At 43.9% G+C, this 24,719-nt stretch overlaps 1 protein-coding gene across 8 annotated transcripts in view; it reads left to right on the forward strand.

Moving 5' to 3' along the window:
* Positions 1 to 24,719, forward strand: part of TNFRSF19 (TNF receptor superfamily member 19) — a 123,954-nt gene that overhangs the window by 38,321 nt on the left and 60,914 nt on the right. For all 8 annotated transcript variants that reach the window (XM_073340005.1, XM_073340029.1, XM_073339997.1 and 5 more), the window contains 2 exons: positions 10,896 to 11,074; positions 22,606 to 22,691. In XM_073340005.1, coding sequence (XP_073196106.1) covers positions 10,896 to 11,074; positions 22,606 to 22,691 — 265 coding nt within the window. The remainder of the gene's footprint in view (positions 1 to 10,895; positions 11,075 to 22,605; positions 22,692 to 24,719) is intronic.

A 24,719-nucleotide genomic window follows, 5' to 3' on the forward strand; every position in this document is an offset into this window, starting at 1 on the left:
GGACCTTTGGTCTGACCCAGTATGGCCATTCTTATGTGCTTATTGTCAGTTACTCGCTCACTCCAACACTCCCATATGACTTTCACTTGCATCTAAAAGCACTACATACACTTACGTTACCAAACTTGCACTGTAACCCAAAAGAAACTGCAATCTTATACACTCTTTTAACAATAAATCAGCACATTTGATTGTGGCACATTCCAAGTATTTGGGAAATTAATCTCTTTTATCATTGCTAAGATCACGGTTAAGATTTTGCGATACAGCACAAGTTCGATGAAGTTGGAGTATGTATTTCATTTTGGGATGTTGCAGATGAAAGTGAAAGCTTTATGGGAGTGGGTTATTAGCAGTGTTGTAGGCAATATGAAGGTGGCAAGGAATGTGGCAGGCTTTAACTTCTGATTTCCAAGCTTTTAAGGTTTTGTAAAAAGAAAAGGAGTACTTGTGGCACTTTAGAAACTAACAAATCTATTTGAGCATAAGCTTTCATGAGCTACAGCTCACTTCATCGCACGCATGCAGTGGAAAATACAGTGGGGAGATTTTATATACACAGCAAACATGAAACAGTGGGTGTTACCATACACACTGTAACAAGAGTGATCAGGTAAGTTGAGCTATTACCAGCAGGAGAGAAAAAAAACCTATTGTAGTGATAATCAAGGTGGGCCATTTCCAGCAGTTGACAAGAACGTGTGAGGAACAGTAAGGTGGGGGAATAAACATGGGGAAATAGTTTTACTTTGTGTAATGACACATCCACTCCCAGTCTTTATTCAAGCCTAATTTAATGGTGTCCAGTTTGCAAATTAATTCCAATTCAGCAGTCTCTCGTTGGAGTCTGTTTTTGAAATTTTTTTGTTGAAGAATTGCCACTTTTAGGTCTGTAATGGAGTGACCAGCGAGATTGAAGTGTTCTCCGACTGGTTTTGAATGTTATAATTCTTGACATCTGATTTGTGTCCATTTATTCTTTTACGTAGAGACTGTTCAGTTTGGCCAATGTACATGGCAGAGGGGCATTGCTGGCACATGATGGCATATATTACATTGGTAAATGTGCAGGTGAATGTGATTAGGCCCTATGATGGTGTCCCCTGAATAGATAGGTTTTGTGTAAATGGGGTGCAAACTTAACTGTCACTAAATGTAGTTTGTGTTAATTTCCTAGGGCTTTTTTAATATGGAGTTGGTGTACCTCAGCAGATAACTTCCTAGGGTTAGGGATGGGAGAGGGGAGAAGGGGAGCTGCACTTCAGCTGGGAAAAACTGCATTGCTGAAGCTGCTCCAGGCTTTATCAGCTCTCCTAAAGAGCATGAGAGGCTGCAAAATACCTCAGCAAGTTTTGTCTGTCTAAAACATTTTATCCCTGCTTAAAGGTTACTGAAAGTAAGTGCACCAAGAGAAACCCACCATATTTAGCAGTGCCAACATAACCTGTTAGGTGGAGGGAAGCCCCATAAAGGAGTGTGTCGTATCTCACTTTTTGAAACATGCAGTAGCCTCTCACTGATACCTGGAAACTGGATATAGTCAGGAGCAGCTGCAGCAGCATGGGGCTTGCCCTTCCTCCACCTGTCTAATTTGCTCCTCCTTCCTGTCTGTACTCTGTTCCTTCCAGTGTGAAGCATATCTCTCAGTCTTTTAGCCTGCCATTGCGTGAAATCAAAATGCATAACAAATGCGTGTATTTTAGTGATTCACACCATGATTTTCAGATTACCATGGTTTTTAGGTACAAAACCTGTTTTAGAGATGTCCTCTTGCTGTGTAAATCACATACAACTGTAAACCATCTCTCCCAATAGAGGTCAACATCAGGGTTTGGGCCTAGATGAGGACCCTGTCACTTGAGCTTCCAGGCGTAGTTGCTCATCTCTTTTCAAACCAGTCACTAAAGGAGGACTTGATACACATTTTCTGACTGGGTTGCCCAACTCTTTACTAGTCAGTAGTAGCCTAATGGAGATGAGGAACCCTTGATTCTGTCCCTGGCTCTATGAGAAGTGTGTAAGTTTAGTTGTTAGAAACTGACTTTCAGCTTTCAATATTCTGTTTGGAAGGTAATTGACTGAGTGGATAAGTTGTATGTTTGCCATGATAGAGACCCTTATTCTGTTCCTGACTGCCTGGCATAATCTCTCTGGATATGTCTACACTGAGATAAAAGATCTGCAGTATGGCTGTGGCTGGTCTTGGTTAGCTGAACTAGGGCTTGGGCTGTGGTACTATAAAACTGCAGTGTAGACATTCAGGCTTGGGCTGGAGATCAGGGTCTGGGATGAAGCGAGGGAGGAGGGTCTTTCAGCCCAGGGTCTAGCCCAGAGGTGGGCAAACTACAGCCCGTGGCCACATCCGGCCCGTGGGACTGTCCTGCCTGGCCCATTAGGTCCTGGCCGGGGAGGCTAGTCCACGGCCCCTCCCCTGCAGCAACACCGCCACTGGCAGCGGTCTGGCCCGCCGCTCCTACCGGGCAGCACAGAGAGCGCAGCTGGCTTCAGCTGGGAGGCGTACTCCTGCTGCTCTGAGCAGAATGGTAAGGGGGCGGGTGGTCCCGGGGTGCAGTCAGGGAGCAGAGGGCGGTTGGATGGGGCAGAGGTTCTGGGGGGGCAGTCAGGGGACAGGGAACAGGAAGGGTTGGGAGTGGGAGTCCAGGGGGGCCTGTCAGGGGGCGGGGGTGTGGATAGGAGGCGGAGCAATCAGGGGACAGGAAGCAGGGCGGGTTGGATAGGGGATGGGAGTCCCGGGGGGCCTGTCAGGGGGCAGGGGTGTGGATAGGAGTCGGGGGAGCAGTCGGGACAGGGAGCAGGGGGGGTTGGGTAGGGCGTGGGGTTCCAGGGGGTGGTTAGGGGACAAGGAGCTGGGGGGGTTGGATGGGTTGGAGGTTCTGAGGGGGGCAATCAGGGAGTGGGAAGTGGGAGGGGCCAGATAGGGGGCGGGGGCCTGACTGTTTGGGGAGGCACCGCCTTCCCTACTCAGCCCTTCGTACAGCTTTGCAACCCCAATGTGGCCCTCGGGCCAAAAAGTTTGCCCACCCCAGTCTAGCCTGAGCCTGAATGTCTATGTGCAGTTTTTAGCCCCGCAACCCAAGCCCGACCCATCTGACCCAGGCTCTGAGACTCAGTGCCACAGGTTTTTTATTGCAGTGTAGACGTACCCTTTGTTAACCTATCTGAAAAATTAGGGAGGGCTTGTGTGCAGCAGCTCAAACTTGATTGCTTTCTGTTGTTCAGGTTTGTGGCCTTGGCCAGTAATAAGCATATGCTGAAGTGCATGATAATATAAACAGCAGCTATGTGAGCATAGCCAACTGGCAGGGGAGGCTTTAGCCCCCCTCAAAAATTTTGGGATTCCATTAATATATAAAGGAAACACTGACCATGGAACATAGTTGTTTATCTCACTTTATTAAAAGTGGACAGATTTAGTCACAATACAAAACTACTAATTAAAGGGATATTCAACAGCTATTATTTTTTTAACTCTAGTCCCACCTAATAAAAACAAGTTGTCAATATCCCCAAGTTAACAGAGGTAAGATTTAAACCCATGATCTCCTATTTTACAACTCAGGGAACTTTCCCATAGGCTACAGGGGTTTTGGTGGAGGACTGTCCTTCCCTGTATTGTCTTACTGGAACTTATTCAGTAACCTGAAGAGGTTTTTCACCAGCAGACATGTAACTTCAAATGTGGTGGGTTTGTCTTCGCACACAATTGCACTTATTTCTAAAACATGACAAAAAGCTATATAGACAAAGGCTAACTAAGTATAATTGCTAATGTTGGAACTGGCATGCAAGGAGCAATATGTGGAACAAAGCCCAGTGCCCATAGTACTTCAGATATCTTGCAAAGGGCATCTGAAAAAAAGTGAGACAGTCCAATAAGAAAAACTACCAAAAATGATTTCAGAGTACATATTCTCTTTGTACCAACCAATTTTTCATCAAATCACTGTGAAATATTTAAAGAGTACTCAGTTTGCATTCTATATTTTGTTTACCATTCTTATGAAACTTGTTCAAAATAAAGGTTTAAAACTCTCTTTGAGCTGGAAACTCCAACACAATCTTGACTGCCACAAACTTGACAGTCACAACCAACTTTAGCATAATATACATATTCTGATGAGAGATAAGAATGGGTTAATTTTAATTATTGGTAATTAGATAATCATTGTTGATCATATCAATTCCAATTTACCTCTTACAGAGATATTTTCCATTTTTTAACACACAGACTGCTCTTACACCGTGTTTGATAAGTGACAAAGAAAATTCTCAGATAAAGCTAGCAGTCCACCCTTAACTCACCATTTCATGCCTAGGTATTTCAGGTATCTTATACTAGTATATTAATTGATATTCTCAATACTTGTAATTTTTGGATACACCACTCTCCTGTCCTGCTGTCCTAGCTGCTTTAACTTGGCATTTTCATTGAAGGGTTTTTTGTTGTTTGTCACAACTTTAAGTCATATTTATATCTACTTACTAATATTTGTTTGATTATATACTCCTTGGGGAAGAGACTTGTTTTTCTTGCACTGGGACCAAACACTTCTAACAAATACTACTGAAGTATGATTCTGTGGACACACTGATTACTCCTGGGGGGAATTCTGTGCCACTGCTCATGCAAAGAATTTATATCCTCTGCAGATTTCTTTGCTTCCCTGTCAGAAAAATGACTTTCTGAGTCCATTGCTGAGTCCATGTCCCGGGGGGGAACTGCACAGTGATCTCCCACCTCTGTGCAGCCAGTGGCCTGTGCTCCCCAATGTCATGCTGGAGCCTCCACATTCATTTGACAAATAAAATTTGAAGAATTTTAAAATATTGTGCTCAGAATTTTTTTTTTGGCGCAGAATATTTAATTTTTTGGCGCAGAATGCCCTCAGAAGTAACTGATGTACACATAGCTTGTGACTAAGGCCATTGGAAATCTGTGGGAACCTTTTGAAAAGTTCTGTAGAAGCACTAACAGCAATCAGGGCCACTACCTATATATTGCCCCAGTTGGTCCATTTATATACCCCACCCTCCCTCCAGTGCAAGGGTCTCCTTCAACTCTGGGGTCAGGAGAGATAGAAGAAAGCCAAATGGAAAATGCCACGTTGAAGGTTGTGTGGATGTCTGTAATTGTGCCCCTTGTATGTATGCATTTTGATCCAGTCCTTCAATTACATGATCACATACTGTTTTTCCCCCTCATTCAGTGCAAGAACTATGGTTGCCCATGCAACCTTAAATGTGGAATTTCACAACTTTTGAGTGCTTGATTTTGCAATATAAATAACATTATTTTAACAGCTGTTTGTGTGAAATTATGTTTAGCTGCACAATAAATAGGTACATAAAAGGACATGAATACACAATATACCGTTTATTATATTGTATATAGATCTATGTGTATATCTGTGTGTCCGTCTGTACCTTCTGTGCAAGCTGAGGAGAAGTTCTATGGCAGATCTTGTAATTTTGCTACAGAACGGGAAAATGATGGTGGGCTTGTTCAATGTCTTGAGCTGTTGTGCAAAAATCTCTTGTGAGGTAGAGAAAATAGTCAGAATCCTCTAATCTTCCAGTGTCTTTGCTAGTGGCCACAGCCCAGGTCTGCAATCAGTCTAGGTGGTTGGTGCTAAGGATTCCATTTGTCATTCACCAATGTTTTTCTAGGGGAGCAAAGCCATTCTCTCTCTCTCTCTCTCTCTCTCTCTCTCCAATCTGGCCTTTAGTTTGCGACTAAAAATCTTTATAAACGTGCAGTTCTTCAAGTGATTGCAAATGTCCATTACACTGTAGGCACATGCACGCCCAGTGTACAGACTGCTTCAGTGCCCTGAGCATGCACAATGAAATGGACATGTGCAACACATCTTGAAGAACAACAGTTACAGAACAGGTAAGTAACTAGGGTTTTTTTGGGAGAGGGGTTGGGTTTTTTAGTACTGTGCATTTACAATATCTGTTTCTGTCTCTCAAAATAGTTTGGGCCTTTGTCTTGTCTTTGAAACTTGTATGTGGAGAGGGCATTCTATTCATGGTCTCCCCATGCCTGAGGAGAAAGGGAGGTGTTTGGTAAGGCATCGCCTGTGCAGTATAGTAGTTGCTGTCCCTCTGCAGGGTTGAGGAGGTATCCATGTATGGCTAAGAGTATGTGACTGGTTGGGATGGAAGGATTTCATTTTGTAGGTTGTTCTTACATTCCCCAGAACAAAAAACGGCACAGAAGTTGGGGAGAGCCACAAACAATTGTCTATAAGATCCTATATTAATAAAATGCTCTTAAATAGAAATTGTCATATCAGTTCATACCTGTAATCTGTTCTGTTCTGTACCCTGTCTCCAATAGTGTCAGCACCAGTTGCTTCTGAAGATGTTGTAAAACGCCTAAAGCACAATTTTGCAATAACATGCCTGTGAGCACTGTTCCCTCTCAGCTGTGCGCGTGTGCCCGCGCACAAAGATCCTAAACCCCGCGCACATGGCGAAACACCGCGCACACAAAAAATGAAATACTACATCGGAACCAGACCAAAATATCATTTACGGGCGACTTTTGACATTGTTTGCCTGCCATCTATCAACACAGCCAGATTCTACTAGCTGGCAAGGGGGGGAAAGGGAAAGGAGGGCAATGAATCGTACCCCTCCCCTCCAAAATTTTGAACGTGGAATGTTGAGCACGTCGGGATGATCAGGACCCCCACATCTCCTTGTAGTCTGTTCATTTGGCTATGTACAAACTCAAGTATGCGTGAATAAGTCAAAATGCCTGGCCATAGTTGCTAAGGAACTGCAAAGATTTCCCAGAAATGAACAAAGGTAAGTGTTGTTTTCGTGACTGAAATCTTTCAAAGGCATTGGACTTCATACATTTACTCATGATGTTTTACCATTTCCCTGCATTTTTTTTCTGCAGATACATGGATGTGATCGGAGCTATGCACAAACTTCTGGTATCCTGATCTGAATGATCTCCCATTTGCCCTTTTGTTGAGTCACGCTATTAAGCGCATTGAAATAGTAGCTATATAATAAAAGTATTAATTTTAAATAAACCAATCTGGTAAAAAATCAATCCCACAATGTCACTGTCTAGAGGTCTAAAGCGTAAAAGAACAGCGACTTCATTTAAATCTGATGGCTGGATGAGACTATAGAGACAGTTACACCGAAGTCACATAGTGTAATGCTTGTTAAACTTCGTGAAATATTCACATATGATGAGGACAACAGAGTGATTTGTGTATATTGTCGAGATGCCAGAGCTTCAGGACAATTTTCAACAGGAAGAATGTATGGAAGTTGGATTTCTTAAAGCGTCATCGGTCAAGTTAGTTTCATATAGATGGTGTAACAAGACTTAGAAACAAAAACCCTTCCTTATGGAGTGGATTGCTTAGCATGATTCTTGAAAGTCCAGCTGAAAAGCAGAGGAGGCAAATTAATCTTGAACGCAAGTGCTCAAACCCAGAAGAAATCAACGTACTTATTGACAGTGTGTTGTTGGCTATTAAAAGGAATAGCTCAGTGCTTTCTGTTCAAGATATTAATGACCATATGGAAAAGTATGTGCGCATACCAGCGAGTTGGGGAAGTAAAAATTATGCTTTTTAATTTCTTGAAATTATCAACTGCATTGTCCAAAATGACCTCATGCATGAAATAGCATTGGCAATGTTTCATACTCTAGCTGTTGATGAAAGCACTGATATATCCATTAACAGATACTGGATACTCTACTTTAAATATAGATCCATAAATTCTGCACACTATAAAACTTTGTTTGGTGGTCTATTACAATTGCAAGAATGTGATGCTGTTTCAATAGTGTCTGCAATCAAAGAGTTTTATAAAGAACACCAACTTGATCTAATGAAAATGATGATGTTCACATCTGATGGTGCCTCTGTGATGTTGGGCAAATTCAATGGCATGGCGGCTCAGCTGAAATGTGATATTCCACACTTAGTCCATCAACATTGCGTTGCACACCGGGAAGACTTGGGGATTTCCGATGCATGGAAAGAGGTCAAACTGATAAGAGACATCAAAACCTTAATGAGAACTGTCTACATGATGTTCTGTCAGTCATCCAGGAGAAAATGCAAATTTCAGGAAATAGTGGATCCTTCTGAATGTGAGTCAGTGGCTTTCAGGCCACTCAATGAAGTGCGCTGATTATCTAGGCACTTTGCACTTCAAGCAATTATTCACAACTATAATCCTCTTCTGGAATATTTTGAGCAAGACAAAGATACTGACCCGGTTTCTAAATACTGCCACAAAAAGCTGAATACCATGGAATACTGAATAACATTAGAAGTTTTGAATGATGTTTTGTCGGAGCTGGCTTCACTATCCACACTGCTCCAGAAACGGGGCCTTACACCTCTTGAAGCATTGCCCGAAGTAAACTGAACAAGATCAGAAGACAGTACCTTGGAGATTCAGTCTTATGGAGTGACAAAGTTAAGGCTCTCTTAGATATGAGCTCTCAAGAAAATAATGAAATTGATACCAGTTCCATAATAACTTTCATAAACATCTTGTGTGCACATTTGGCAGACAGGTTTCCAGAGGATGAAGTCCAGGAGTGGTCCGCTTTTGATTGTGCAGCAATAGTTAAGTGTGACTTCAATTTTGAAATTCATCAGGTCAAATCCCTATGTTCAAAATACAAAGACTTTCTTGCTGAAGAGATTATTATAGTCAGTGACAATACAATGACTTCAAGTTTGCAGTAGCTGAAAGAATCAAAAGCCAATTGTTTTTAAGTTTCCCGGATATGGTGACATTTGCTCCCCAGAATGAACAGTTTCAGGATCTTGCAGAGTTGATGGATATTGGAGGAACATTCCTAGCGTCAAGTGCAGAATGTGAATGTGGCTTTAGCTTAATGAACACTCTAAAAAACAAACTACGGAATTGTTTACAAGTAGATCATTTGGACATGCTGATGTGTATAAGAGTTACCAGCTGGATGGAGGACTAATAGATCTGGACAGAGTTTATATTGAATGGGCAAAAGAAAAAGATTGCAGGGAAAAACAGTAAAGTTAGTTTAGCAGTCTTTGACATTTCGACCAATAAGGAAATTAAAATGCATTTGTAATTACATATCTTATTCTTGGCTGATAATCATGTATTGATATTTTTTAAGAACATTTTAAATTTAAAACACAAACTCTTGTTTTTCTTTTTTTACTTATGATGTCTCTATCTGAAAACCCATATAAATTGACATAATGGCATACTTATTAAATTGTCTTTATTATATGTTTATCAAAATCTTTTCGGACATGTGTATAGAATGAAAGGTGAAAGTGGACACCAACAGGCAGAAGCCTATGGACTGATAATGATCAAGATTAATATGTGCTTGATATATGATCATGATTCTCAAAAAAAATCATAAAATGTAATGCTTGAAACTAACTTCTGCTTCATGAAGAATGGTTAAATTTCCTTTTTCTAAGTATTTAAAAATGAAATTTACAAAATAACATAGTGTAAAACTATTATCACAAATTTCAAATTAAAACGTTTTAAATGTATAAGCATTTTACTTGCTTGGGCGCATTTGCCTCATGGCGCACAAATTTGAACTCTGCTTCAAAAATTTGCACAGAAGAAATGTTGTGTGCACATGGCCTGTCAAAAATTAGAGGGAACATTGCCTGTGAGGGAAGTGTCTTCCTAACTTGAGGCAAAAAAAGCTTTATGTCCTAAAGGAAGAGACTTATTATGCCATATACATTTTTATCCTAGCTCATGTAACTGTTTATTTTTATATAAATGTCATATCCTTTTTAAAATTTGAATAAGCTCTCTACCTTGATAATATCTTGTGGGAGTGAGTTCCACAGATTATTGAGTTACATTTGTTGCCTTTCAGTTTTACTTGGTGTCTGTTTCTTCATATAGCATGAGAGAGGGAAAATGGGCATATCTGAATTACCTTCTCTTTATCCTCATTTTATGCCTCTTGTTCTTTTCCTCTTCACATTAGTACTACTTAAATCTTTTAAATCTTTCCTCATGTGGGCATCATTCCATAATTCTCCAGACTTTTGTTACTTCTGCTATAACCTACATTTCGATATCATCTTTATTTTTGTATTCCTACCCATTCAAAAATATTTCCCAAAATTGTGGAAATAAAAAACTAATTTCTTTGCACAAATTAGTTGTTGGGGTAAGTAACACAGCTCTTGCAATATTCAGATTTAATAAATGCCATCACCTTCTCCTGATTCACAGAGGTCTTGCAGCTTTTCCAGCACTCCTACAATTGTGTTGGGAACTGTTGGTTAAATAGGAGATAGTTAAATTACTAAAATTCTTAGTGGGTAACGAACATTTCAAGGCCTTGTTCTCTGTGTCCATTAACCAGCCCCCTGTTATATTTGCCAACAGAGCTTTTAAACCTTTGAAGATTTGTCCTCTCTTCAGCAATTAACTTTGTTCACCTTAGCTATGCACCTTAATATCAAAGTGTTCCTTTCCTGTTTTTGTAAATGAATAAGTGCCCAAATACTGCATTTATCCCAGGTTCTGCACATTCGCATGACCAGATGAATTAAAAAACAGACAGCTCAATAATTCTACCATAAGCTGCTAGTAATGAAGCAGCTGGAGTCCCTGAAGTCCTTTATCATTGAAATGCTCAGTGGTTTCTCAAATAAAGTGGATGACTCAGTATTACTTATAGAAGTAAGGGAGATTATTAGCAGTGGAAGACACATTTGAACTTGCTGAAAAGATGGCTTTTGTCTCTAGAAAGGCCAACTCTCAGTAATAATTACACTCCCAGAAGTCTCTCCTTATTCACACATTCAATGTTTGAATAGCTTGCTATTGCTTGTTAATCCCTGCAGGAATGCGGCTTTGGATATGGGGAGGATGCACAGTGCATGACATGCAGGCTAAACAGATTCAAGGAGGACTGGGGATTTCAGAAGTGCAAACCTTGTCTGGACTGTGCAGTAGTTAACCGGTTTCAGAAGTCCAACTGTTCTGCCACCAGCAATGCAGTCTGTGGGGATTGCTTACCAGGGTGAGTCAATTTCTGTAGATGAAACTTGAAATACAAAATTTAAAACAATTTGCATTAATATTTATTTGTTTGGGTGATTTGGAGAAATGAGTACGTAATTGGGAGTCAGAAAATCCAGAGTACTAATTCTGACACTGTCAACAATTTAGTGTATGGCCCTGAGCAAATCACTTCACTTATCTGTTTTCCCACTTGTAAGATGGGGATAATAATACTTACCCACCTACCTCACAGGAGTATTGTGAGGAGTAGTTCATCAGTGTCTGTACAGTGCTTTGAATACAAAGTGCGATAAAATGCTAAGTATTATTATTACTGTTGTTATTTCTTAAAGAAATCAACATCTGATTAGACATTTCCAAGCTGCAAATAAGTTCCCATTTGACTTCTTCCTCTTACCTCTCCAAACAAATTTAAAAATTATTATAAATATATTATCACCCCAACACTGAAGTAAAAATATTTTTGAAATTCTGAGGAAGTCTCTTTAATCTTGAAATTTTATTTGTGGGTTAACCCTAACACGTCTCATTATCACTGTGATATTTATGATACATTTTTTACTTCTGAAAAATATTAAATATGTTTAGTCATCAGGTTTTTACATCCTAAGATTTGGTAATAGGGAACTAAATTCTGTGCTCAGTGTGCATGCTTATTCCTTACTTTGAATGGGATGTCACCCACCACTAAAGGCACAATTTGGTCCTATGAATGCATATAGTCACTAATATTGATATCATTTACAGAGTGTACTATGAATTACCTGCAATGGTTTAATGTAAGTGAGAAAGAACGAGATCTTTATATTTTCTTATCATGATTGAAAGTTGATACTCATTTCTAGTTCTAATTCCCATGGTCTCTAGAAATAGGATTTCTATAGGATTTAAATAGGTTGTGTTACTCAGCTAGAATACCCATTTGAAAACCTTACCAAGAAGGAGTAAAACTTACTATTTATATGTATATGCATTGTGCTTTACAAAGTAATAAAGCTACAGATTCCCTGCCCAAGAAGTTTTCAATCTACAGCAGCAAAGAATGAAAAAATGGGGGAGTGTTGAAAAATAATGGCTACAACGGTGAGAGATTGAATTATACTTATGAGACCTGATCCCTTGAAATGAGTTGAAAGAGTCCTGTTAACTTGAATGACTTGGGTTGGGGCCCATCTTGTTTGTGCCTGATACCCCCCACCCCCCCAGTACAGTATAGCTTGAGGCAGTGTCTGGACTGAGGTTTGATAAGTTATAAGTGGTCATTATAGCAACTGAGAATGTTAATCATTTATGCCCTGATTCTGCAAAGACTTGTTTACATGCTCAAGTTTACACACTGTGAGTAGTTCCACTGAGATCAATGCAGTTTCTCTGTGAAAAGTTGAGTGCATGTATAGGTCTTTTCAGGATCATAGTGCTATTTCTTGTGGTGTACAGATTCATTCCATAGCTACCATCAGGTCTAGATTGTTAGGACTATTGGGCATGAATTTATGAACATATGATTTATCTTCTTCAACACTGGCCAAAATATTTGTTTGCTTACCCCTGCTACCCCAAGGCCACTGCACATCCTTGATTGTTCATATTTAATATTTTTAACTCAAGACTGGTGGTGATGGCTTGTGCTCAGTCCTCCTTTTTCTTACACTAAGTTGATGAATCAGTGAGTGTTATCTTGGTGGTTGTCAACTGTTGAACATTAAGGGATCTGGACAAAATTCACGGAGAATTGGTCAAATAAATGAACAGATCAATTCATCAACATGGCATCAGTGTTGGGAATCTCCTTTTAACTAAGCAAGTGACAAACTGGGACTTATGGTTATTTCACAGACCTTGCTGAGTTTGTCTCATCTTCTTAGTCCCACACTATCAATCTGTCTCATCCATTTGTAAAACTAGATTGTAAGATATCTGTGGCAGGGGCTGTTTTTGTGATTTGTTTTTACAGCACCTAGTACCTCAGGATCCTGATCAATGATTGGTGACCCTAGGCATTACCATAATAAATACAATAAATAATTGCCAAGGACTAAGTCACCATTTTATTCCTTCTTGGCAATTGTATAGCAATTCAGATCATTGTCTTACCTGTGAGTCATGTATTTTATTCCATCACTAAAGGGCTCCTAATTAGGCTTTCACACATACCCATACCAACTACAGGCAGTTTTTTAGCACCTTTGGGATGTGGGCTACCTGTACCTTTGAGAGAGTGCGCAAACTTTTACCTCTATCCTTACTCTGTCTCCAATGAATCCAGAAGTGAGTTTTCTTCCTCTAGGAACACTTAGCAATGCCTAAGCAACAACAATTCCAGTTGTTTAAATAATATGAGATATATTCAATAGAGAAAATAAAGAGAGAGGAATTAATCATAATAAAAAATGATGAATTTAAAGACTATGAAAAGCATAACTAGCCAAATGGTTTAGCCTATGATTAAGGAGAATTAAGTTTTGCATCTCAGCAATGTTCTGTATTGCAGTTGCATCCTGGCTTTTAACATCCTTCTATTCTATCTAATGTGTGCTTCCCCTGTTCATATCACAGCATCATACTAGTTTGTTGAGCTGTTGATATATTTTATTTTAATGGGTTCATCAATAATGGGTTTTTTAAATATTAAAAAATGTCTGATTTGTAGGCAATCACATGATCACCAACTTGGTGCCAGTACAATCAGTACTTCGTGTTATTTTAGATAGATCATAAGTGTGCTAGTCACATCAAAGTAAACTTTTAGTCCAGGAAGTTGCTTTGAAGAAACCACAACTTACATGATTCAAACCTAGTACAAGGCTTGAAACAAAACTAAATAAGTTGTTGAGGTGTTATATGCTGTTATACTCTGGCACAGTTTATTTTAAAACCAAAGTCTCAAAAGCAAGTTAGGAAGTTCTCATATATCCTCTGCTACTTCTCTTATCTGTCTTAAGATTGTATCCCGATGCCCATCACAGTAGCTAGCATCTGAGCATTGTGCACAAAATCAATAGCAAAGTTCCTAAAGTCTCATTCAGGAATTTTTTCTTTGTTTATTTTTTGTTCATTTGTTCCTCCACATAGCCATCCCTGTTGTTTGCTGACCCCAGCCATCTGACTTACTCCTCATGCCCTATGTTTCAACCCTGTGTATTGCCTCACCTTGCTTTACTTAGCTTATAGATTCATAGATATTAAGATCAGAAGGGACCATTATGATCATCTAGTCTGACCTCCTGCACAATGCAGGCCACAGAATCTCACTCACCCACTCCTGCAATAAACCTCTCACCTATGTCTGAGCTATTGAAGTCCTCAAATCATGGTTTAAAGACTTCAAGGAGCAGAGAATCCCCCAGCAAGTGACCCATGCCCCATGCTTTGTTGTGAATAAGCTCTAACATGGGTGACAGATTCAAGTTGTAGATTTATCTTATTTTATTTGTACCATGCCCACAGATGTGCTAAATGCCTCATAAATAAATAGACAGGTCCCTGCCCCCAAAAGCTTACAGTCTAGAATTTAAATATGATATGAGTGACAGCACAAAAGGGAATGGAGTGAGGGTGAAACATGGATCATAGGGTGACTTGGCTACTTCACATTCATTCTTTGATGAGTTTTGTAACATAAACATCCTCCTAGTTCATTTCTTGTACAGTTCACAACAGAATTGTGTTTGAGAGAATCATCTTGCTTTTCTGAAGGTTTTGCATGTTCTTCAAGGGCTTGCTCATGTCCATTCCCATGTATGTGTGCACACACTGCGTACACTATTGCCGAACGGTTTTTCTGAGTGGTATATTTTGTGTCATCTCCAGTGCCGCCTGGAGTCATGCCTTCATGATGCTGTGTATAGGAGCCTGCCGCCCCCTCACTTCCTTCTTTCCGCCTGTGACAATCGCTGGAACTGCTTGTTTTTGCTCTGCGAGTTCTCTCCCCAGTGGACTTCTTTGTATTTTTTCCTGTAAATAGTTATAAAATGTTAGTAGTCAGTGTTTGCAGTTAGTTAATAGTTGTTAGTATAGAGTAGGACCCTGCTTAATGGGGTTCTTTCCCACCGCGGCATCGGGGCATGCCTCAGTCTCCAGGGTTTAAGTCGTGCAAGGCTTGCCACAAGCCTATGCCTCTCAGTGATCCCCACTCAACCAAAGTGTTTGGGCGAATCTCACCTGCGTGATCATGGCAGGATCTGTAGAGGATTTAAGCCCCAGACGCAAAAGGAAAGGGAGCAGAGACTTAAGTTCCTCCTGATGGAGGTGTCTCTTCATCCCTTGGAGCCGGGTCACCCCTACTCGGCCCCGAGCACTTCTGCCTCTTTGAGGAGTGTGCCAGCTTCCATGAGGGACAGGCACCGCAGCCCAGCCTCCTCGGCACTGAGAAGAGACTCCTCATCAGCGTTGCATGGTTCCCAGCACTTCCACAGTTCACCAGTACAGAGGAAGTCCGTGCAGGAGAGCATCCAGCACTGCTCCCATTTTCCAGTACTGTGCAAGAAACAGTGTAAAACAGACAAGGGGCACTCCTCTACCCCAAAGCCTGCCAGTCATAAGGATTCTGGCAGAGTGAGATCCACCCAGGGCCACTCTGGCTCAATGACTGCTGCTGTGGCACCATTGACTCCAGCCCAGAGAGAGAGCTGTCAAGTCCAATGCTATTGGACTCTCCCCCGACAGAGAGCCATAGGAGTGCAGGGCTGGCGCTCCTGTCTGCAACTAAGGTGTTCCAGGCAACACGGGATCTGATGCCCCTCCCAGTAACACCATCTAGACACGAGCCAGCACCAGAAGCAAGGACAATTGTGGTACTGATGCCCCAGGTGCCATCCAAAGGAAAGCCGGCAATAAGGCAGCAGCATCGGTCTCCTCCAGCCCAGCACCACGTGCAGGCAACATCCGGCACTGCCAGAGACTGAGTCCTATGCCTCAAGAAGGAGCCGGAATCGGTTGCACCAACGGTACTGAATGAATGATATGAACCAAGGATTCCCACCTACAGGCTGGCCAGCACAATGGCAAATGCCAATGTAATGGCCCTTTTGGACTCCGTGGGCTTTTCATCAGGCCCAAGGAACTTAGTCAAGGAGGCCCTATTTGGTGGCCTCGGAGAATAAAGCCCCGCCACCACCACCTCTTCTAGCGATGCAGGGACTGGACCAAGGCACCAAGTCAGGTACCATGCTTCAGGGACCAGTATCAAGGGACCCATCAGAAGCAAATGCACAAGAACAAAGACCGGTACTGGTCCTAGGATCCTCTTTCCTCCTCACCGGACAAGGTGGGTGCAGGAACCTCAAGGGCATTCACTTGAGTTGACCACAAGGCCCATCAGGAGCTGCTAAAAAGGGTTGCCCAAACCTGTGGATCCAGGTGAAGGAAGTTACAGAGTCCTCCACACCTTGGTGGACATTTTGGTAGCCCTGCCCTGAATAGTGCCATTTTAGAACCAGTCAAGGCGTGTGGTAGACTCCATCCTCTCTGCACCCTACGGCAAAGAGGGTGGAGAGAAAATACTTTGTTCCACTGAAGGGGTTTGAATATCTTTACATTCCTCCCCTCCTGGGTACCTAGTAGTCTCAGAAGCAAATGAGCAAGGGTGACAAGGGTAGCGGGGTGCTACCCCGAAGGCTAAGGATGCCAAAAAGCTGGACCTCTTTGGCAGGAATATCTATGCTACAAGGGGGCTCCAGCTTCACGTTGCAAATCAACAGGTGCTCCTTAGCCAATACGATTTTAATACTAGGGAGCAATGACAAAGTTATTGCCCCAGGAGTCCAGAGCAAAATTCTTAGCCTTGGTCAAGAAGGGTAGGGCAGTGGCCAAGGCGTCCCTGCAGGTGTCTCTGGACATAGCCATCTCAGCAGTTGTTTTGCGAAGATCCTCTTGGCTACAGGCCTTGGGCCTCCCTCATGATGTGCCTCAGACTATCCAAGCCCTGCCTTTTGAAGGCACAGTGCTATTTTCTGAGCAAACAGATGCTAAGCTGCACAGCTTGAAGGACTCCAGGGCTGTGCTGAAATCTTTGGATCTGCACACCTTGGCCCCGTTGAGAAAACATTTCAAACCGTAACCATTACCTTGGTTCTACCAGTCACAACCGAGGCAGGTCTATGGTAGGAAGCAATGCAGGAATTACAAGAGGAGGCCTCCACCCCAACCTTCCTTAACCCAGGGATCTGGGCCCACCAGGCAGTTGGCTAGTGCCAAGCAGGCGTTTTGAGGGTGCACCCAAGGATGGCGTATCAGAGCTAAACCTGGATCCACTATCTTTGTGGACCAGCTATCCCACTTCTATCGGGGCATGGGCCCATATCACCTCAAACCACTGGGTGCTACGCACGGTAGGACTAGGATATACTCTGGAATTCAGTTCTTCCCCTCCTCGCCCTCCCTCCCCGTCCCTCTTTAGGGACCCTTCTCACAAGCAACTTCTAATTCAGGAGGTGTGAATGTTCGTGCAAGAGGTAGCAGTAGAGGAGGTTCTTCTGGAGTTAAGGGGAAGGGGGTTTACTCCTGATATTTCCTAATCCCCAATGGCAGTCTCAGACTCATTCTGGATCTTCAAAACTTCAACAAATTCATGAAGAAGCTGAAGTATCACATGGTCTCCCTGGCCTCCATTATCCCTCTTTAGATCCAGGAGACTGGTATGTCACCCTCAACCTGAAGGATGCATATTTTCACATATCCATAGTCCCAGACCACAGACAATTTCTGTGGTTCGTTGTGGGGCAGGTGCACTACCAGTTCACAGTATTGCCTTTCAGCCTATATATGGCCCCTCAGGTCTTCCCAAAGTGCCTGGTGGTAGTTGCGGCCTTTCTGAGAAAACAAAGAGTACAGGTGTATCCCTACCTCGATGACTGGCTGGTCAGAGGCTGGTCCAGAGGTCAGGTGGAAGCACACATTCAATTAATATTGTCAACCTTCCAGAGGTTAGGCCTGTTGTTGAATGCACAAAAGTTGACCCTTATCCCCATCTAAAGGTTTGAGTTCACAGGGCCCGTTTTTGACTCAATCCAGGCCAAGACCTTCTTACCAGAAGCCAGGTTACAGACACTGAGCTCAATCATAGAGAACCTCAGGAAACATCCCACTACCACTGCGAGGACCTGCCCAAAGCTCCTGGGGCACATGGCATAGTGCACATATGTGGTAAAGCACATGAGTTTGAGACTCAGACTGCTTCAGGCCTGGCGAGCGACAGTGTACCAGTCAGGCCAGGACTGCCTGGATAAAGTGCTCACACTTCAATGCCCTCCTCTTATGGTTGCCCCCAGAGGTGGTTTGCGCAGGCGTTCCATTCAGGAGTCCAAAACCGTCGATGTCTCTAGTCACCAATGCTTCCGAACTGGAACAGGGAGCTCATCCAGGGGCCCTCAGGACTCAAGGCCCCTGGTTTCAGGAGGAGCTCATGCTACACATCAATGTGAAAGAGAACTCATTGGTGTGCATTGCTTGCCAAATGTTCCAGCCCCACTTAGAAGGCAAGTATGTGTTGGTGCTTACAGACAACACAACAGCGATGTTCTATATCAGGGTCAGCTACCTGCGGCACGTGTGCCAAAGGTGGCACGCAAACCGATTTTTACTGGCACGCTGATGCCAGCCAGGGTCCTGGCCGCTGGCCCCACTCAGCCCGCTGCCTGCCTGGGTGAACAGAACCCCAGGCTGGCATCAGGCTGAGCGGGGCCGGTGGCTGGGACCCCGGCTGGCAGGAGTCGCCGGACAGAACCACAGACCGGCGGCGGGCTGAGCTGCTCAACCCGCCATCAGTCTGGGGATCTGTCTGCCAGCCCCGCTCAGCCCACGGATGGTCTGGAGTTCCTGCCGCTGGCCCCTTGCCAGCCGGGGTCCCAGCCATCTGCCCCACTCAGCCTGCTGCTGGTCTGGGGTTCCAGCCACCCAGCCCCCTGCCAGCCAGGATCCGTGCCTCTGGCCCTGCTCAGCCCTCTTGCTGGTTTGGGGTACCGGCAGCCAGCCCAGGGCTCTGCTCCTGGCCTGGGCCCAGAGCTCTGCAGCCCTTATCAAAAATTGCACTGCAATTAGCTTAAAAACTTGAAAATTTAAAAACTTTGTGTATTACAGTAATTGTTAAAAAATGTATAATGTTAATAAATACATAGGTTTGATGAAACAAAGTAGTTGTTCTTATGTGCCTGTGCTTAATTTGTGTTTTCGATTATTTACCTTCTAAAAAAATCTCGCATGTCTCGAACCCCCCAACATGTCTCGCATGTCTCTATATAAACAGACAGGGTAGAGCGCGCTCCTCTCACCTATTTCAGGAAGCCTTCCTATGGGAGTTCTGCGTAATCCACTCAATTCACCTTGAGGCTTCCTACCTTGTGGGGGCCCAGAGCAAGTTAGCAGATCGTCTCAGCAGGTCCTTCTCCAATCACAAATGGTTCCTTTGTTTGGAAGTCATGAGGGGCATTTTCCAGAGGTGGGGAACTCCCCAGATAGACCGATTTGTGACAAGGTACAAGAGGAAGTGTTTTCAGTTCTGCTCCTTTGAGAATCACAGTCCAGGCTCGCTCGCAGATGCGTTCCTTCTCCCCTGGAAGGACTACTCATTTCGCTCATACACAGGGTCCTGCTGAAGGTCAAAGGTGATGGAGCGAGCCTCATCCTGGTACAACTGGCCTGGCTATGCCAGCATTGATTCACCATGCTCCTGGAGCTCTCGGGCAAAAAGCCAATCACCCTACTGCTGTTTCCAGACCTGATCTCCCAGGACCGTGGACATCTCCTTCATCTGAGCCATGAGTCCCTTCACCTGATGGCTTGGAAGCTCCATGGCTGAATCCTTCAGCGTTAGCATCCTCAGGTCCAGTTCAGGAATTTCTGTTAGGTAGCAGAAAGTTATCCAACAGGGCCACCTACCTAGTGAAATGGAAAAGGTTCTCAATCTGGGCAGGACAGAAAGGGATCTTGCTCATGCAAACGACAATACCGTGCATTCTGGACATTTGTTACATCTAAAACAGCAAGGGCTGTCGGTGTCTTTTTGATTAGTGTGAACCTTGCAGCTATCTCAGCCTTCCACCCAAGCGTGAGCAGCAGGTCCATCTTTGCTAACGCACTCTGTAGCTGCTTTCTTAAAAGACTGGACACGTTGTACCTGCAGGTGAGACAGCCAGTCCCGCTTTGGGACCTTAACTTGTTCTCTTGAGACTCACAGGGGCACTGTTTGAGCCCTTGGCGACATGCTCTTTGCTCTATTTGTCATGGAAGATGGCCTTCCTCGTGGCCATCACCTTGGCCAGGAGTGTGTCAGAAATTAGGTTTTCATACATGGTTTTCTTCAAGGATGAGGTCCAGCTGCACCCCCACCTGGCCTTCCTCCCAAAGGTGGTGTCACAGCTCCACAATAACCAGGACACTTTCCTCCCTGTCTGGTTCCGAAGCCACTCCACAATGGCGCAAGCATCTTCAGTGGTATTTGTGACACACATTAGCATCCAGGATATCTGTAGAGTGGCAACGTGGTCTTCAGTCCACACCTTTGCAACCCACTATGCCATCACGCAACAGGCTACAAATGATGCTGGATTTGGCAGAGCAGTGCTACAGTCGTTGACTCCAAACCCACCTCCTGCTTTTGCTTGGAAATCACCTACATGGGAATGGATATGAGCAAGCACTTGAATCAAAAACTTTTAGTAACCTTTCCATAACCATTGTTCTTCAAGATGTGTTGCTCATGTCCATTACCAAACCCACCCTTCTACCACTCTGTCAGAGTTGCTGGCAAGAAGAAATGAGAGGGGTGGCAGGCTCCTATATACAGCGCCATAGAAGCTTGACTCCAGGGGGTGCCGGAGCCGATCTGACCCAACAGGTACCGCTGAGGGAAAAACCTTCCAGTAACAGTGCATGTGGCATGTACATCCGTACACGGGAATGGACATGAGGAACACATTTCACAGAACAACAGTTATGGAAAGGTTAGTAACCGTTTAAAAAAAAACTTTAATACTTTTCAGATATCATTCTACATAATTATATAAACTAGCCATATTGTAAGCGGTCCTCCAATTCTGAGCCAGACAATGCTTTATAGCTCTAACTAGAAAATGTCCATATCCAGTACAGAACATATTGTCAATATTAATTTCTTTGTAATATCTTGTTTGTTGTAGTTAAAACAGAAATGCTTAGTAGATTAACCAATTCCATTTTGATTTTACTGTATGGCTATAAGAGGATTCCACAGCATGTAAGTTTATTATGTTTCTGTATAAAATATGACCTTGAGCTCTAAATGTATTTGATCTCCACAAGTTTTTATTTCTTATGTGAATGATTTATTTGGACTAAAAGGTTCACAAATTTTCCTAAATTTATTTTAAATCTACTAACTACCTAATAATTTAGAAATTATAATATTATTCTGAGAGAGAGAGGCATCATGGTCCAACGGCTAGTGCAGTGAATGGGGATTCAGAAGACCTGGGTTCTATTCCTAACTCTGCTTCTGGCTGGCAGTGTGACCTTGGGCAGTCACTTTACCTTTCTGCTTCTGTTTTCTCTCCCACTTTGTCTTTTCTATTTAATCTCTTCAGGGCAGGAACTGTCTCTTACTGTATGTTTGTACAGTGCATACCCTCCAGACACTACTCCTGGGAAATTCTTTGCCAAAAAAATTAAAAATTCTGCACACAATATTTTAAAATGCTGCAAAATTCTGAATATTTTTTCAAAATAACACAATAGAATCATACCAGTTTCAATTATTTCGGTAATTTATTTCAAAATACCTGACAGCAAGTATATTTGTAACAATACAGACAACAAAAAAGATTCAGGAAATGTGTTTTGACAAATAGATTCCTTAGTAAGCATATTAATACAGAACTTTTGAGTAATAATTAATTTAAACGTCAATACAGAAACATATTTCCCTTACCCCTCAGAAGCAGTGCAAAGTCTTGGGGGAGTCAGGGATAACAGAGGATCTGAGGGAGAGGGAAATAATTGCTGAGCAGGAGCCTGGGAGTGAATCTGGAGGGTTGTTGGGTATGGGTGGGAGAAGTATGGAACAGGTTTCTTTTGGTCAGGGGAATAATTATCAGGGAGTTGCGGAGCCTCTCCCATGCAGATCCTGGTTGACCCCTAACCTCCCCCATTCAGTCAGCCACATCTGCCCCTGTCCCTATGTGTCCCTGCACCCCTACTAGTCCTTCTAAATCCCAGACTGTGACCTCCCAGCATGTCTTGCTCTGTCTGTCCCCGCACCGTATTCCATGCCTCCTCATCTGGCTGCACAGGCAGCGAGGTGTGAAGAATGCAGCCTCTCCCTGTCCCTCTCTGGGGTTGGCTGAGCCAGCTGCCTTCTGTTCTGGTGTCATAATAGCTCCTGGTGGGTGAAAGGAGAAACTGCAACACCTCTCTAGCAGAATGTATTTTCTATGGAGAAAAAAAAATCTGTGGGGGACATGAATTCTACACACGCACAGTAGTGCAGAATTTCCCCAGGAGTAAAGACTCTACTGTAATAAAAAAATAATAATTACAAGCTGTTCTTTTATCTTCTAGATTTTACAGGAAGACGAAGCTTGGTGGCTTTCAAGACATGGAGTGTGTTCCTTGTGGAGATCCCCCTCCTCCCTATGAACCTCACTGTAAGTGCTCATTGTGTTCAAATTAGAACAGGACCAACTTTTGGCCTTGTACATTTTTTCCTACTTTTATCTAGAAAGCTCAGCTAAGTGTACTTTCATTGCTGAAACTGACCCACTTGCTTTCTCTTTAATCAAGTTTGCTACCAAGAAAGTAAACATCTTTGTTTCAGTGCAGTTGCTGTGTTATAATATGCCAAAACCCAGTTGATTCAGCCCAATCCTGCAACAAAACATGGATGACTTAATTTTTTTTGTCTTTTTCTGTAAATATCGAGTTTCTTCTTCAAACTGTGGGTGCTCCATTTCAGGTGTTGGTGTGTCTCTGCATCTTCAATCAGAGAATTTCAGCAACAGCGACCGTCTGGGTTGCGTATGCACAGTCCCCGTCTCGTGGCGCCATTGGCGCCTCATCTAGCACGCGCAACGTGACCCCTTCTGTTCCTTCTCAACTGTCCTCAGCCGGAGACTGAGTTCCCAGCAGTGTCACGGTTAGCTCGTTTAGTGTTGAACTAGTTTATCTAGAGTAGTTTAGTTTAATAATTACTTTCCTGTTACTCTAGCCCAGGAGTAGGCAAACTTTTTGGCCCACGGGCCACATCTGGGTGGGGAAATTGCTGGCAGGGGGTTGGGGTGTGGGGGCGGAGTGTGGGGTGTGGGAGGGGGTGAGATGTGCAGGAAGGGGCTCAGGGCAAGGGGTTCAGGCAGAGGAGAGGTGCAGGGTGTATGAGGGGGCTCAGGTCAGGGGGTTGAGGTGCAGGAGGGGTGTGGGGTGCAGGAGGGGGCTCGGGCAGAGGGTTGGGGTGCAGGAGGGGTGTGAGGTGCAGGCAGGGGGCTTAGGGCAGGGAGTTGGGGGGTGGGGTGCAGGAGGGGTTCAGGCTCTGGCCCGGTGCCACTTACCTAGAGTGGCTCTGGGGTGGCAGCGGCGTGCACCGGGGCCAGGGCAGGCTCCCTGCATGCCTGCCCTGGCCCCATGCCACGCCACTCCGGGAAGTGGCCAGAACCATGTCCCTGCGCGGCCCCTGGGGTGGGGGGGGGCACAGGGCTCCACGTCTTTCTCTCACCTATGGGTACCTCCCCCGAAGCTGCCATTGGCCGTGGTAACCCGTTCCTCACCAATGGGAGCTTTGGGGGAGGTACCCACAGGCAAGAGCAGCGTGCGGAGCGCTCTGCCGCACCCCCCGTGCCCCTCCCCACTCCGGGGCTGCAGGGACGTAGTGTGGCCGCTTCCCAGAGCGGCGCGGTGCCACAGGGGTGGCAATCCTGCAGGCCAGATCCAAAGCCCTGAGGGGCCGGATCCGGTGCACGGGCTGTAGTTTGTCCATCCCTGCTCTAGCCCTTAAACAAAACCAAAAAAACGAAAACAAACTTTTTCCTTAGATTAGTTAGGACTCACCCTTATGGTGATAACCACAGTTATTCAAGCTATTCCTGGCTCACCAAGATTCAAGTGTTGCCTTTCATTCCGGAACACCATGCCAGTGTCGGACAGCCTATCCACTGTTTGGGTGAGTCGTATGTCTCTCAAAAATGTGCCCACTGCAAAACCTAAATTCTTGCGCTAGAAGGGACAGAAACTTACATCTCAAACTCATTCTTATGGAAGAGTCCCTGTGTCTGGCTTCAGACCCTGGCCAGAAAACCCCTTCTAGACAAAGGTCCCTGGAGACTTCACCCTCATCACAGAGGAAGGCTTGTTCTTTTAAAAGTCAATGAGGAAAAGAGAGGCAACTTCTCCTCAGAGAGAGCTGATCAAAAAGAAATAGTCTCTGGCTCGGTCCCTTTCCTCAGTACCGACCACACCACAGCTGAGTACCTATGAGGCACTGGGATCCTTCAGCATTGCCCACACAATGGCTTCTGCCGATCCCAGGCACACTGACTTGGAGTCGAGAGGCAAGTACAAGCCTACCTCCTCCACAATGGCACTGTCGACACTGCTTAAGGAAGCAGCATTCAGACCTTCACTACAGGCGATGCCACTACCATCTATTTTGCTAGCTACAGTGGCACTGATGACCACATCTGCAA

The sequence above is a fragment of the Lepidochelys kempii genome, chromosome 1 (assembly GCF_965140265.1).
Source record: "Lepidochelys kempii isolate rLepKem1 chromosome 1, rLepKem1.hap2, whole genome shotgun sequence".
In the NCBI taxonomy this organism is placed as follows: Eukaryota; Metazoa; Chordata; order Testudines; family Cheloniidae; genus Lepidochelys; species Lepidochelys kempii.